At 39.4% G+C, this 16602-nt stretch overlaps 1 protein-coding gene across 1 annotated transcript in view; it reads right to left on the bottom strand.

The window, feature by feature from the left end:
• Positions 1–254: 254 nt before the first annotated feature.
• The window catches only part of LOC108042389 (protein grainyhead), a 46487-nt gene continuing 30139 nt past the window's right edge, over positions 255–16602 (bottom strand). The window contains 11 exon segments of the mRNA XM_017120627.2: positions 255–2256; positions 2477–2541; positions 3180–3375; positions 3904–4028; positions 4122–4301; positions 8157–8255; positions 9682–9738; positions 12629–12723; positions 13317–13428; positions 15562–15724; positions 16278–16501. Of these exon segments, the coding sequence (XP_016976116.1) occupies positions 2130–2256; positions 2477–2541; positions 3180–3375; positions 3904–4028; positions 4122–4301; positions 8157–8255; positions 9682–9738; positions 12629–12723; positions 13317–13428; positions 15562–15724; positions 16278–16501 (1443 nt within the window). The 3' untranslated portion in view covers positions 255–2129.

A 16602-nucleotide genomic window follows, 5' to 3' on the forward strand; every position in this document is an offset into this window, starting at 1 on the left:
TTAACTTGATTTTTATGTTTTCAAAATAAAAAGCTATCAGCATTATATTCCATCTCCTCAATTAATTCAAATTAAAAATTAACTTAAAAAATTCCTTTGGAAAATTTATAACATTTGGAGCTTTGTTTCTTTCGGAGTAATCTATATCGATTGAAAATTAAAATTTTCTTTAAAATCCACCATTAAAATCCTTCTTAATAAAATACGAATGAAACTATAACTTTTGTTAACCCCCTTTACAAAAGACAACAGGCTTACTTTTTGTTCTTTATTTAAATGTTGTGTATTCATTATAATTATATTGTACAATTTGTTTTATTTTGTTTGTTTGTCTCTTTTTATAATTTCTCAAGTTGGACATGCACTTCTCACACGATGGAGTGTCACTTGTTCTCAGTTGCATTTTCACGATTTTTTTGTATTTTTTCGCTTTTCTATTTTTCGCGGAATTGTTTTCCAACAGTAACAAAAAATAAATTATTGGCTTTTAAAATATATGTGTATGTTTTGTGTATACAATATATAGAAAGAGCGTAGAACTTAAGGGTTACGATAACTAAACGTAAAGAATTATAACATGCCGGCAAGATTTTCGATTCATCATCATCATTTCATATCCTCTGATATCTTATGTCTTCTCATTTCATATCATAATATTGTGTAATCTTGAATAGTACAATTATAACTAAGGGCTAAAATTAAAAACAAATTGTGATGTACAACACCGGAAATGTCAAGTGGAAAATGGGTTTCCCCCTCACAAAAAGTTACGCGACAAGAGACATAGAGCATAGAGCATTATTAAGGGGTGAGGGGGCGTAGAAGTTAAGAAGGGATTACAATTAATAAACAATTAATAATAATATTGAGCATTGAACTCGTACTGTTCAAAATTGTAGCAATCGATGCGGAGTATTCGTAGTTCCAAGCAAATCTCGCGGTGAAGTCTCTGCTTGAATTCAAATAACATTGTACACAAAACATTTCGTTAATTAAATTAAACTGTTAATTATGGCAAACAAAGATTGTAAACGCATTCGAGCTATGCGACGTGTTATCCCTATACATATCATATATATCTGTGTCTATATATTCATACGAATGTTGCGATCGTTTATGGGTGCTACCGTTGTTTTTCGATTCTTGATTTAATTGTTTAGTTTTGAATCAACTTTCTCGGCTGATTATTGTTCATTAGATATTTTTTTGTTTTTCAACAAATGCACACAAATGTTTTTAAAGTTGTTTTTTTTTTCGATTTTGTTTTTGCCTTAGCTTGGACTTAATTACGATTTTTATCAACATGTTTTATTGCAGAGTGTTCTTATCTCTAGGTGTATATCTAGATTAAAGGGTAATTACTTTTTACCAATTTCTCATTCGTGAAAGTTTTCATCCTTATGTTTTTGTGTACAGAGATCCTAATTATACATAACAGAGAGGATTGTGTGGGGAAAAAGGGGTAACGAGTTAGTTTCGAAACAGAAATATAGAACAAACGATTTGTGTTTTGTGTGGGTTTTTCAAAAATAATTTTACAATTTATATTCAACAAGTAAAACGCTTAAGCCGAACATACAAAATGATTACAGTACTACGGGCTACGTCTAGATTTCGTGTAGAGCTAATGGTTCCGTTAGATACACCTAATAGATAGATTCTGTAACTCATACTTGCCCTGGACCTAAGGTCATAGCGTAAGCAGGGGAGCGGAAACGAGACTTATTTCCTACTGGACAGACACTGTTGCACTCCGCACACATACCATTTATGGGGGACATATGCGCATAAGTACACGGTACTACGATTACGATTAGGGCTTACAAGTATCTATAGACATAGCGAGAATGTAAAATTTGATCAAAAAATTTTAGATAATCTCATTGTTGCTAAATAACTAAATCGAATTTAAGTGTATATCATTTTACATAAGTATTGTGTTAGCTTTCAACTTCCTTAGCAACTCGGGTGTGTGTGTGTGTGTCAATGCCACGATTTGTTTCGGGTCCCATTACAACTACGATATTAGACTTAGGCTCTATGGAAAATGGCTTATTGAAACAACATCTTGTGTCCGTGTTTTGTGTATTTTGAGTGTGTTGCACTGGGAGCTACCCGTACTGCCAGGGCTACTGGTTGGGCAGCTCCGTGAGCGTCACATCGTACAGGTCGTCCTCGATCTGTTGCACCTCCAGCAGGAAGATGTCCTCGTTGCAGTAGAACGATATCATGTCATCGTCAATTTTCGCAGTAATCCTAGAAAAAGAAATGGGTCAATAATGTTAGTTCTGCGATATACATATAGTGTTAGATCAGTACACCCATGCAAAAAGTTAGCACACGATTCAAGTTAGATTTATTTAATTAGTTTAAACTATAATGATGTGAGGGGAAGGATGCATTCTTGTGTGTATATCTTTCTGTGTGGGTGTATCTGTGTTTTTCTATCTGCTATCTGTTTGAACTTGCTACTTACCCCTTCTTGTTTGTGCGATAAATGTTATTTATGCTCGTTGTTGAGATTTTGTATTTGTTTTCAATCTGCAATTGAGAAACGAGAGAAATATGATGTTTTGTCTGTTTTGTTGTTGTTTCTTTTGCGGCTAAAATATTTCTCTTATAACTCGCTGGTTTTTCTTTGTGTAATTTTGTTCATTTCTGTGGTCAGCCAATCTTTTTATTCGGTTTTCAGTGTTCGTTTTTTTTCTATATCTTTTTTTGTGCTTTAGTGTGCGGGATGTGTACGGAGGACAGATATTTTGTCTGCTTGGGTTTTAGCAGGTGATTCGGTGTATATACACGTGTATATAGACATTGGATGAGATTTGATTATGGAATGGTTCGTAATTAGTTCCAACTACAGGTTACAAATTATCGAATTTCTTCGGGTGAGTAACGATTTATGTTTAGCGATTGAGATGTGGCTGATTTTTAGTTGATTTATGCTTTAGTCTTAGTCGATTAACGATTGATTTTAGAGATTGAACATTTTGGCGCTTCATTTGTTTGATTTCTTTTCAGCAGATCCAATTAGACCAAAATGAACAAAATTACAGAAAAGGTATGTTAACCATTAGAACGAGTTTGGTTTGATTTGTTTTAGATTTGGGATTTGGGAGTGGGTTTTACGCCAAGTAAACAAGGCTTTTGTTGTTGGCTTTGGGTTAGCGTGTGCTTACCGCATTCAGCAGGCCGATCGTGGTGGGCGGCACCACGTGGAGGGGCGTGTACACTTCCTCGTTCTCCTGCCGCACATACAACATCACACGCTCCGAGGTGGGCGGCGTCATCCTGCCGCGCTTCATCGGCGGACCAAAGTCGGTCAGGGGTGTGCTGCTCAGCATGTTCTGGTCCAGTATGTGGTCCTTCTTATCGCTGCATTAGTTAGGTTTAAGAGGGGAAAAGGAAAGAAAACAGTTCAAATTAGTTTGTATTTTAGTTAGGGTTGCCACTCTCAGACATGAAAATAATCAATATCTCGAAGTTGCCTTAGGAATTTGAAAGGAAATCTTTTCAAGAATCTATGCAATTACTTTTATGAACAAGCCTTATAGTCTTCAAGTCTTCAGATTAACCCGTTCTATTGACCATTTAGAATGGAATTGAGTAGAGAATTCTTTAGATTCATAAAATATCTTCCTATAAAAATATTAAAAATCGAGTAGCGAATTCTTTACATTCATAAAGTATCTTCCTCTTAAAATATTCCATTGTATGTTAACATTTTTCTTTTCAAGTCGTTAGATAATTAATGCGAGTTTTTCAATGGAAACTTTTCATTTGGTAGCTTATCTATGCATCTATCAAACTTTAAAGATACTTTGGCACTCTTTGAAATGCAATTAGTTTCTCAATCTGAGCGCAGGCTGGGCTTTCTAAGATGGATGGACGATTTTTACTCACGTCTGCATGTCGGGCGGAAAGTGGTTGTGGAACTTGAGCGTCGGCGTGGCCACCTTCTGGCCGTGGAGCAGGAACGGCGAGGCCCCCTTCAGGTCCGGCGAGTCAGTCTCATGGCCGTAGAAGCTCTGCAAGGACGAGTGCGAGTTGGAGTTGGAGTTGCCGTTGCTCAGGGGGTTGAATGTCATGCCGGAGCCAGCGCCAATGCCCAGCTGACCTACCTTCTCCATGTCCTCCGCAGGCGAGAACAGCACCGGCGGCTTGGCGAAGTCCTGCATGCCGTAGAACTCGGACCGATCCGTCACCGGATGGTACAGCTCGTCCAGCTTCTTTCTGCCCGTAGCGGTCATCTTTCGCTTGGCGGCCCGTCGCTCCTCGTCGCGCGTCTTGCGCTCGGCACCCTATTTAAAAAAAACGGGAAGGATATAGTTAGATTGGCCAGAAAAAAAAAATAAATGTAGGGGTTCATAGAGGGACAGTTTTATATTGTTTTAAAAAGAGAAGTATACGTTCTTACAAAATTATCCACTATATTTATAGTACAGTAATTTTGTTAAGGATAAGAGATGTTTATACTTTGTCTTTGTATTTTAACCTCTGATGTTTCATTATTATTAAATTATAAAATATTTTCTCTATAAGAAGAAAGAGTTAGATAACTTAGTACTAAATACTAAAGTGTTGTTAAATTGTACTCAATTTTACTTAAATGTGTTTATTATATAAACAAAATTTCTTAGATTGTATTTGATTTCAGTTAATTATGTTAAAATATTATAAAGGAGTTAAAAAACTTAGTACTAACTGAACTAACTAATACTGAAGTGTTGTTTAATTGTACTCCATTTTGCATGTATGTGTTTATTATTTAAACAAATCATTTTTGATTTCTGTTAATTAAGTTAAAATACTATGAAAAAGTCGTTGTCCAGTTGCAATTGCAATGCCAACATTTTAGGCTATTTCCTGTGGCCACTTTTTCGAGTGGAGACTGCGGAATTCGCGAGTCCGCTGAAGATGCCCACCATTCCAGGTGGGTTGCGAAAGTCGCGCTCCCTGCGCACTGCCGTATTCCCACTGCGCAGGCGCACAGGTGCACGGGGCCGGCGTGTAATTAGCAATCAATCAAATGCATGGATGCCACCTTTTTTGATATTTCTTTACTTATTAATTAAATTCGTGTATGGCTGGCAGTGCCATAAGCTGCCTCGCCGCATCTCGTTGCAGTTGCAAAAATCGCAGCAAAAACTCGGAAAAAACGAGCAAAAAAATCAAAATAGCGAAAGAGAGAAACGAGTTTCTCGCCTGGGGAGCTGCGATGTCGCACAGAGACAAAGCCGCCACCGCAGTGGATTTCTCAGTTGGACTCCGCGTCTGTCGGCCACTTTTGGCAAAATGGTCTACACCGTTAGGGTCAGAGCCGAAAAAAAATGGGGAAAAATTATTATAAAATACTTAGAGATGCAGCATAAATATGCATACATAATAAATAATCTGGCGGCGCCCCGAACCATGCAAGAAAAATACTTTGTCTGGGCCAGCTGCCCACCTGCTTGTTGCCTGATTGCACACACACACACACTCACACACCGACTCTTTTGTGGAGATCACACGGATACCTATATAATATATAGTCTGTTGGCTACTTTGTCCGCCGGTGATTGCTAGTTTGCGTGTGCAGGCAGATGCAGTATGCAGTATGCAGTATGTTGCTGCTGCTGTTGCACTTTGCATTTGTAATTAAAAATCAGCAATTGAGCGATGGAAGCTGCTGCAGGAAGGCAGGTGACTGCGGGGGAAGGGGGGAGAGGGGGCTACAACAGCAGCACAGGAAGTGATATGTTGCAGCAATCTACTTGGCCTGATGTTGCTGTTGCCGCTGTCGCTTCTTGGGGCTCCATATTATGCAAGGATGTCTGCCCCCAGAAAAGCACCCCCTCCCCCCGCCAACCAAGTTCTTGTGCTTATCACAAAGCATTTTAGCCTAGAGCCATGCATTCGATACGTTCGAGTGTGTGTGGCATGTAAATAACTGTATTTTATTACTTTTATTTTATCTTGGCAAAAATATCGCCAAACTGGCAACTTGCAACAAGCTAAGGCGACGGCGACTCGAATCGCCCAATGCGGTCAATGCTCGCCGCAGTCCAGACCCCTCGACCCCCCTCCTCTTCTCCTCCTTTTTGGAGGCTGTTAATCGTCTTCAAAGTATGACGAAGACAGAGGACACCCGACCAAGTGGGCAGCCACTTTTCGAGGAGGCGGGAGGGACATTACCATTAGCATTAACGTTAGCTAAATTCTGTAATGATTAGCCATTGATGGCGGAGAGAAATCCTCGAATACTTAATTAAGAGGAAAAGAGAATACTCCGTTAAATGAAGTAGAGATATGAAATTAACTATTATCATAAAAATGTTGTACTATATAGATAAAAATCTTTATGGCATGAAAATTCTATATATAAAGGAAATTTCAAGCAGAGTCTTTAGTTTTGAATTATTAAGAAGAACATTCTTTAATGACAATTTTGAAGCACTACAACCTTCATTGGCATAAGAACATATATTTTGTAATGCGAAGATAACAAAACTTCGAGTCATTAATTTACAAAAGAAGAAAAAAGGAGTATACCAAATTTAATATACACTTTAATACATGCATTTAAAAACCTATTCACAAGTCATATAATTTGCAGCAAATAACCCTCTAAACCGAAGCAACTAATCATTGAACGACCCATAAAAATACCAATGTTACGTAATTATTTTCCCCACTGATTTGGCCCATTTTGGGGGAAAGTATCCAAGATCCCAAGACCAAAAAAAAAAGAAACAAAATGACAGTTATCCGGCAAGACAAAGGCTCCCCAAGGTTCCCCTCAACATTGAACATGCGGCAGAATTTCTCGTAATTTTGTATCTTTTTGGCCCTGCCCCCGGGGCAAACTTAAAGATTCATAATTGGCGACTGTGGCCCAGAGGTGCCAAACGACGGAACTGCAACTGAAACTGCAATTGCAGTGAAATCAAAATTTCAAAAATCCCAAAACATACAGAGAAAATAAAAGGATGACCAGGGCGAAGCAAAATAACGTGGTACGCGAAATTTAATTGATACATTTACCGATAAACACACGCTGGCCGGCAAAAAGGGCTGGCCCCAAATGTGAAATATAAGCCCGACGCGATAGTGATATGGCCATGGTTGCTACGGATCGCTGGATCGGGGATTGGGGATTGGGGATCGTGTACAGGGCCTCTCCGTACAATAAAAGCCATGTCCAAACGGAGGCCCAGGGACGTGGAGGATGTGTAATGATATGAGAAAATTAAATTGGAAATCCACGAAATGATTTATTAATAAACCCCATCAAGCGAAAAAGTGAAGGGTTCGCATAAAGGCGAAGGTACAGATACGAAACAAGGGCATGGAAAGGATGTGTGGATGTGGATGTGTATGTGGATGTGTATGCTTGTTGGCCATTTACTTTTGGACGCGTTACGCTTTCCACTAAAGGCCGACCTGGCTGACGGACAGCCACTGCCGGTGCCCCCAATTCGATAAAAGTTGCGGCTGCAAAATCCGAAGGAGAGGCTGCAGCAACAAGTGGCAGGCACACACAGATACACACCACACTGGGAAACTAAGCTATAGCAAAATAACATTTTGTTTTTAAAGGATACGATAGCATCTTTAAAAAACATTATTTTAAAGTGTAGCACAATCTTCTAAGTATTTAAAATCTCCTTCAAATGTTTTTAAAGGCATTCTTTCTGATAAATTTTCAAGTGATTTTGTTAGTAAATGACTTTATGACTTTCCTCAAAATATCCAACAAAATTCGAAACTATTTAAATAGAACTGTGTTGTTTATTAAAAACGAAAAAGTATATTAAAGTGTTTAATCCAAATATATATATTTATATTTATATTTAGTTTGTTTAAACTTTTCCAAAGGAAAAAGTGAAATAATTTTGATGCGAATTGAGCAAGTTATTGTTAATTCACCACTCCCTACTATTTCATAATAATTCAAGAGTTTGAGGTATCGTTTTATCATGTATCAGGCTCTTAAACTTCTTCTGCCCGTGTAATACAAATGCAGCATCACGTAGCCGCTTTTAGTTAGCCCATCAACCTGTTGCACGTGGCAGTGGCAGAGACAGAGGGAGAGGGAGAACTGCCGCTCCTGTGTGCGTAATTGCCGGCATAGGGGAACTGCTTTGGGGACTGGGGAAAATAAAATCACTTACCTTATCGCAGAAGACCTTTATCTGACAGTAGCCGCGGTGGAAGACCGTCGCATCTCTGGGGTCCTCGAATGTGTCGATTTGTACGTGCAGCGGCAGGCCCTGGAATAAACAGAATCCGTATTAATATCACAATATCACAATATCACAATGCCCGTATCATTCAAATTGCCCCGGGGCAAGCGAGAGCTGCTGTTGTTGCTGCCGCCGGACAGCAATCGCAGTCGCAACAGCAACAGCAACTTCCAACTTGCAACAGCTGCAATTAGCCGTTGTCATTTGGGCTGGGGGCGTGGCCGGAGCCGAAGGGGCGTGGCCGGTGTGATGTTAAACTGCCAACATCCGTTGGGCGAGTGTGTGTGCAACATGTCGTGGCAAGTGCATAATTTGATTTGCCTATTGCCCACACTCGCTGCCACACGGAGAAAAATGATTTATGCCCTTTTTTAGTTGTTAAAATGTAATGTTGTTTAAATATAAATTATCAATGCTTGTAGCCATTCTTCTATATAGATATTTAAATAGTTATCAATTTTAATTAATGTTGATTGGAAAATACTGTTCATTAAAATCCTTTCATCACTTCAAATATAATTATTATAAATGGTAAGATAAACTTGGCACTTGGAAATATGCTTGGGCTTAGGGTTAAAGAAATCTTGAAGGATTTGAAATTAATCATTTAACTTGTGTAAAAGGACTTGATTAATTTTGATAAAAAATTTGTAGCATAGTAAAGAACAATTATGGAATTTGAAGTACTAAGCTATGGTGTAATTTATTCGCTGTGCAGGCTCCACTGTACCTTCCAGCGCTCTCTTTTAATGAAAAGCAACGAGTTCTGCCTGTGTTTCTGTCAATGAAATATCAGACTTAATGTACGCATTACAACTGCGGCCAGGAGGATGTGCAATCCGCTTTGGCGAAGGAGGGGGGCTTAAGGGGAGGCAGGCGGGGAGACAGGTGGCAGGTGGCAGAAGAAGTCCCCTGCCTACGTAGCTTCAGTCTGACCGTTGTCAAGACGACTGCTCTGAATGCTGATCGCTTCGAGGGGAAGACACTCTTCGCCCATCGATCTGGATCGCTTCTTTGGCCGCATTGATTCGCCATTAACAAGTTGGCATTAAATTGGTTATTACTTAACCCATCAAAGGCAATGTGGCTGAGTTGAATCTCATTTATAGAAAGGTGGGCACCATTATTTTTCTCTGAGAAACTTATTTAGGTTACTTATAAACAAAGAATGATACTAAACAAAATTTGTAAAAATTAATTAAGTAAGTAAAGTCAAACAAAAATATATAAATACATTAAACTATAATTTAAATTTTACTGAACAAAATAAAAGCAATTTTTGGCAATATCATAATGTATTGTAATATTTGAGATATGGTTATCTCACAAGTAAATTTTTAAAAATTTAATACTTTTTTAAGGAAAAAGATGACATAGGGTGTGAAAGATATTTTCTAAATTGAATAAAATTGAAAATAAATAAAACATAATATAAACAAAATGATAAACTCACCTTAACTCCCTTTTGACTGCTGAAATCCGTGCTCAAGCACTGAACCGCAATGTTGATCTGTTTTTAAAAGAAAAAATCAAAAGAAAAGAAAAGAGAAACAAAGCGAATGTGAGAAATGCCATAAAATATACAAATGTAAACAATTATGAACATAAAAAGAAATTATATCGGATGACAAAAACTGAAATGCGTCTGCTATTAGAAGGCAATTGTTTTCTCTCTATTAAGTCGATGTCCTCTTTATGCCCACGACAGTTTAAAACATTCCAACGCACTCGGAAAGAGAAAAATGAAGACAAAAACGCTGAAGGAGAGACAATAACAAGGCAATACACAGAGGACCATGGACCGTGGACCGTGGACCATGGACCGGGCCAATAAGATGATGGCCTGGAAACTGGGGAACCGAGGAATCGAGGAACCGAGGGGCCTTAAAGCCAAGTAACGAGCCAAGTAGAGCCGCGACTTTGTATCGCATCCAATTCATTTTTAGTTCGACTTCGATTCAGTGCAAGGTGTGTATCTGTATCTGTGCATAGTATCTGTGTGCCGAGGCATTTTAAGCATGCCAAGTCCGAGTTTGAGTCGCAGTCGCAGCCGAAGTCGAAGTCGAAGTCGGAGTCGGAGTTTGAGTTCAGTTCGCCAGACAGACGATGGACAGTAAAAAAATAAAAAGAAAATCCATCAACGCAAAAATACCAAAGGAAACAATCTTAATGGTAAAAGTGCAGCAGTCACAGTCGCAGCATCCACATCCACATCCCAACCTCCAACATCCCCACATCTCCACATTGCCACATCCACCATCCAGAGACCAAGATGTGGACGAGCAGTATTTAATGTGAATAATTAGCGGGCGCGTACCATATAAGCGAAAAGCGAGGGGCGAAGCACCTGCGTGTCGGTGCGTACGAAAGTTTTGCCGCTGGGAAAGGCAGTATATCGCATCTCGCAGATACACACACTCACACTCACACTGCAAAGATGGAGATACAGATGCAGCTAACGGCATAAAACGAAATCGACATTATGCGAGCCCAGTCAAACCAAAGGCGACGCGACTCAAATCGACTCTCTCTCCTCGAAGACGATGCGATGCGATGTCGGGATGCTGGGATTAACATCTCAGCGCGTAAACAATTTGTAAATAAAAAGCTCTATCAAATGCGAGTGGGCGGGGGGAAATGCACTTATGGCCAGCCAGTTAATAACTGCTGACCAATTTGGCAGCCTGCACACACAGAAGTCACTGAACTTGAATGAAAATCAATTCGGTTTTGGCATTTGTTTTTCACAATATTTTTCACATTTTTTCAAAGGCATTTCAGCCGGGTTAAATGGACACTTGGCGAAAATGTGCAATTAATTTGATGCTGCAAGTTATATGTTTAAACATATCGAAATATATTAATAAACGTAAAAGCTGACGAAATAAATTAATGTCTTTACTTTTAAGTATATTTTAAGAAAAATCCTTTATAGGTACAATTATATTTTATATGTGTTTGCATCTACTAGAAATTATTCAGATAAGTCCCAATTTGGAATAGGATTAATTATGATTATGATTGAAGTAATTAAGTTGTCTTTGTAAAACTTTGAATATGCATAATAAAGTAATATAATTTTCCTTTAAGAGTTGAGGCATACATTATTTTAAGAAATATATTGTAATGCATCATTTTAAAATGAAAAGCCTAAGGATAAAAATAGTTTATGACCTATACTTCTATAATAAAACTAGAATTCAAAGGGACTTAAAACCAACAAGGGATGCGATTTTCTCTCCGTGCAGGTAGGCGGAGCGACGCAAAGGATAAAGCCATAGGCGAAGCCATGGCGTATACGTAATATGAGGGCTGCCTGGCTTACTGGTCTTACTGCTGGCGCTTGTCGCAATAGAATTGCAAATATTTTCCAGCGATTAAAATGCTTGATAATTGCTAAATTAAAACGCGGTGGGAGCTCGCTCGCTTGATCTGCGGTTAGCAGCAAAATCAACAGCAGCAGCAAAAGCAAAAGCAAAGGCGAAAAGCAAAGGCGAAATACAGCCAACTCAGTCGCAGACTTAGTTCCAGGCATTTGCGAGTAAGTGATTAAAACTAAGTGTCATAAATAAATAAATGCATAAATTATTCTTTTGAAAAAAACACACACAGACACACTAGCTGCGAGGGGGACAGAGAGGGACAGAGAGGGAGAGTGCCGGTCAGCGGGCGGCAGAAAGGGATGGCCACAGCAGTTGGTTGGGGCAATGGCGACGCTGGCTGAATAATTTGCGTTTTACTCGCAATTGAAAATAAATCAGAAATTAATTCTTCGCTCACACACATGCACATATGTACATGCATACATATGTAGAAAGATATAGAGAGGACTGCTTCATAAAAGTGTCGCGCTGTTTTTTTTTTCTTTTTCTCATTTTTAATTGAGGCGGCGCTCGAAGTAAACAAAATGGTTGAGAGGGAAAAACACATAAAAGCACACAGAAGTCGCTGGGCAATGATGACCTATAGATACCCTGTAATTAGTTGAGGATTCTATATGTTGTAGTAGTTGGGATAAGATGGGTTTCTCTTATTATTTTGGTCTTGGTATTAAATTGTGTTTGTAATTAATTATATTCATTTTTAAGAACAAACTGAAATATAGTTTAACTATATGTTAAAAAAAAGCTGTTACAAAACCTTTGTCTAAAACTCCATTTAGGGTTGGTCAAAAAACTTAACCAATTAATATGAAAATTGGTATAGTCAATCGCGATATTATTATATCTTTCTGTCCCAAAAATTAAACCAATATGTTCATCTGTTAAGAGGCTATTTGACTTTTGGTATGGTAAAAGGATAAACCACCATGCCCTCACAAGTGAAGAGTACCCTCTTCACTCTTGAATTCCATAACTACGATTGCCATAGAAATGAGATCTAGGATGAGCAGAACTTACCTTGGCGGAGCTCTCCAGCGGATTCCAGTAGACGGCGATGGCATTGTGCGACACTTCCTCGATGCAGCCAACGAGGCCAACCGAGTTCTTCGTATCTGGAGAAGAAGAGCAGAGTAGGGGGGGATAATCAGAGGGGGTTTCGGGGGGTTTTGGGGGAAGATGCGGCGCAGAAGAAATGCGAAAGATGGAAGGAGTCGAGCTGAAGAGCTGAACGGGGCAAACAGAGGCGAGAGCGCGATCGCGGACATTGGAAAATATGTTTGTATTAACAATTAAGGAAATTTCTGCGTTGCCATCCTGTGACAAGTGCCTAATGAGTTATGTTTGATGGGCCATGGAAGCGGCAGCCGGAGAGGCATCCTCATCTGCCCCACGTTGCAACCGAACAACCGAGCAACCGAGCATCTGAGCCACCGAGATTATCTGCAATCAAACAAACGGAGCGCAGTTGCTGCCGCCGCGCGATGCGCGTTTATCAATGTCATAACTCTCGTGGAACGTTGCGGGCCTTTCAATAAAAAGCAACAATTTACTGCTAGAAATACTAGACAATACAAATGGACAGTCCAGCATCCGACGCTGCTGGACTTCTACTTCTTCAACTACTGCTCCTTCGATCTCTGGGCTGTGGGTTTCGGGTTCTGGGTTCGGGGTTCGGGGTTCTGGGTAGGGGATTGGTTTTACGCACCTGCATCCAAGATTCTCTGCTTCACGGAATGCTGACGACTGTGCCAGAATTGCCAGGCCTTGATCTCATCTTCGGGGCTCTTCTCCTCGCGGAACATTAGCATGATCACACTCTACGATGGGCGAACAGAACAGAACAGAAAGCAAATATGGTTACTAAATTAAGTGAGAGGCTAAGTTAAGGGGGCACTAAAAATTAAATCATCTCAATTATGGTGTTCTCGAAAAGGAAGCACTAAAATTAATGTTGAGGATATGGCTGTACTGGAAAGGGAGCTGTTGTCGGTATTACTAAGGTGTTGGCGGCATCAAAAAGCCTTAAAACTACTGCTATGAATCTATTGTTTAACATATAAAATTTAAAACCTAAAAATTGGTATCTTGTTGAGTTGTATGTTGAGACATTGAATTGAGTTTTAAAATTGTATTATCGATTTTGAGGAACAACTTTCCCAGGCTATAATCAAAGATATATTATGGTAATTTTTGAATTTAAGCCAGCGAAAAAAACCTTAAATTCTCTAGTAAATGTAAGATTTGATTTAATCTTTGTAATTGCAAATGAAAATCTTAGAAATAAACAACCTTGATTAATCAAGGGACTGCAGTTCCGTTCATTATCCTTGATCTCGAAAGCGATCTGGCAGAAAGTTGATCTGTATCTCTCGGAAAATGCCATGTCCTTCGTGGCCGTTTGCCAGACATTGTCCTAATCCGTTTATACTATCCCAAGGATGGGTGCCTTCGCAGGGTGCAGGGTTCAATGCTCTGACATATATGCGTTGTGACACTCAACTCACAACTCGGCAGATCGCACCCTACGCCTTAAAAGTCAAAAGGATTAGGCCTGCGAGGACAAAGGGACGAATTCGATTTAGCAGAAAAATGTCCAACTCATTTTGTATCTTCTGCTCGTCGAGGTCCTATTGTTTTCCCAGCATTTGCATTTTTTCTCTATCATTTATGTGTCTATTTTTTTACATTTTGAATAATTAAGGAAGCGCAGAGATAGCGAAAGAGTTCCCCAACAAAAATCCGAAAAGGAAACAGTTCCGAAATTGCAAGCAACCCTTGCAAGGATCATCTTTTTCTTGAGGAGTTGGGGGTTAACTGATTACAGCATAAATATTTTTGTGTGTTTTCTTCGGGACTATGGAAGTCTTTACATATTCATGGGCTAATCAGCTCGTAAATTATACTCAGTTTTCACTCCCGATTCGGTTCTCTTTTTTCTTTTTTCTTTTTCTTGGATCAGTTTTCCCCGTTAGATGGGTTATGCAAATGCCGAAAGTGTTGGGAAGTTATTCTTTTTCGGGAAAGGGCGCGCAGCTCTAAACAAATAAACTCGTAAATTAATTTTGACACTTTTTTGTCGAGCCTTGCAAAATATGGCACTTTTATGGTAATCTGAGGCCTGATCGAGAACTTGAGAACCTGAGAAGTGGAGGGAAGGTTAAGCTCCTATCTGAAGATCTGTGCGTTTCATTTGGCGTCGTTTCTTGAAGTTTTTGTTGCAAGTTTCGTTCGTTCTTTATTCATTTTTTTATATCGCTCTCTTTGCGTATGCAAATGACAAGGACTCGGATTCGGATTCGTATTCCTTCTATTTCAATTGTTGTTTACTTAGCCTCCAGTTTCGCTTCCCGTTCCCTACTGCCATTTCCTCAACCCATTTACCACTTTCAACTGTAACTTTGATGTCATTCTTCGGCTCTCAACGGTTCAGTTTTCAATTTGCATTTGCATCTCGAGACGTCATTTAAGCTTATCTGATTGATGATGTTGACGGGTATTGTCCTGCTCCTACTCCTTGAGCGATCGTCCTGAACAAACATTCGTAGTGAAAGAATGCCTCGGCAGCCGACAATTTGCATTGAACGGAATATTCAAATTCTCATCAAGGGACCTCACTATGATTCTCAGTATCATTTATCATTGCGCCGTGCCCCGCAGCAGGATATGGGATGGGTGTAATTGAGCAAAGGGGTGGCGATCGCACCTCGGGGTAGGACTAAGCATCCAGGATCTACATCTACAAGAAGCCGACACAGATTCCCTGACAAATCGCCCCGGTAACGAAGGGTTGCCCTCACGAGACTTTCCCATTTTCCTTTCACATGTTCGTGTGGTGTTGATGGCATAAACAAAACACACCGAAGAATGGAAAACAAGCAGCACGAACTTGATTGACAAAGCTCCCCATCCCTCTTAAAACTAAGGGCTAAACATATAGACTTGGATCCTACCTTGACGGTGGTGTTCTTGATGGGCTTTTCCGCATCGTGCACATACTCCAGCGTAATTCCGTAGAACTGACCCTTGTTGATGTAGGTGATGCGATCGTCCTCGCGCCTCTGCGATGAGCTGATGGGGCTCTCCAGGTTATATCGGAAGCCCACGTTTGTGAAGCTGTTTGGGGGGAATTGATAAAGTTGGTATGGAGTTAGGTAAAAGGGTAATTTGAAATTTGATTTAAGTTTAGTATAGCTATATATGTAGGTCTATAAACTATCATTAAACACATAATGAAGTGTATGAACGGAATGATATTAAACCTTACTGTCAATCCAAGGAAAGAACATTTCTTATAAATCATTCTTAAAGAACGCACATGAAGTGTAACTGGCCAATATTTTTATGTTTTGAAGAGATTCCCAAAATATGTAATTTAAAGTGTAAAATGTAATCTAAAGTTTAAAATATGTATATATCTAAAGTTTCTGATGAATTCTCTTTTTTAAATTTTATTTTGCACATCAAACTCTGTTAAATCTACAAAAATTATGTATTTCTCTTATCGATTAAGAGGTTCCTCAAGATTAATTGGTTAATTTAGGATATTAATTTTCATGAAGCTCCAACATGATTACAGTATTTTCTTTAAGGACTAGTAATAGATTAATTTCCCTAATTTTTTCCCATGCTTTTTCTGTTATTGTCTAGTGTTCTTCAAACTACTTACATTTTTGGTATTTGTATTTTGTCGGCATCATTCTGGCGGCCAAAGTCGTGCCAGGGCCGCGATCGCGTGGATCCATTGGTGCTCGTGTCCACCAGCGAAGTGGTGGGGCTGTTCTGGCTGCCGTGGACCACGGTCCTTTGCTGGATGCTGTTCACGCTCACGGGTATGCTGCCATTGGCATCGATCAAAGTGCCCGGCTGACACAGCTCCGTGTAATCGAAGGACTGTTGGCAAAGGATTAACATATGGATTATTTAGGGCAACAGTCTAAACATAGCTACGAAAATAATGTGGAAAAACTAAGTTATTGCTTGCTAAATATTAA

The sequence above is a fragment of the Drosophila rhopaloa genome, unplaced genomic scaffold, assembly GCF_018152115.1.
Source record: "Drosophila rhopaloa isolate 14029-0021.01 unplaced genomic scaffold, ASM1815211v1 contig_115, whole genome shotgun sequence".
NCBI lineage: Eukaryota > Metazoa > Arthropoda > Insecta > Diptera > Drosophilidae > Drosophila > Drosophila rhopaloa.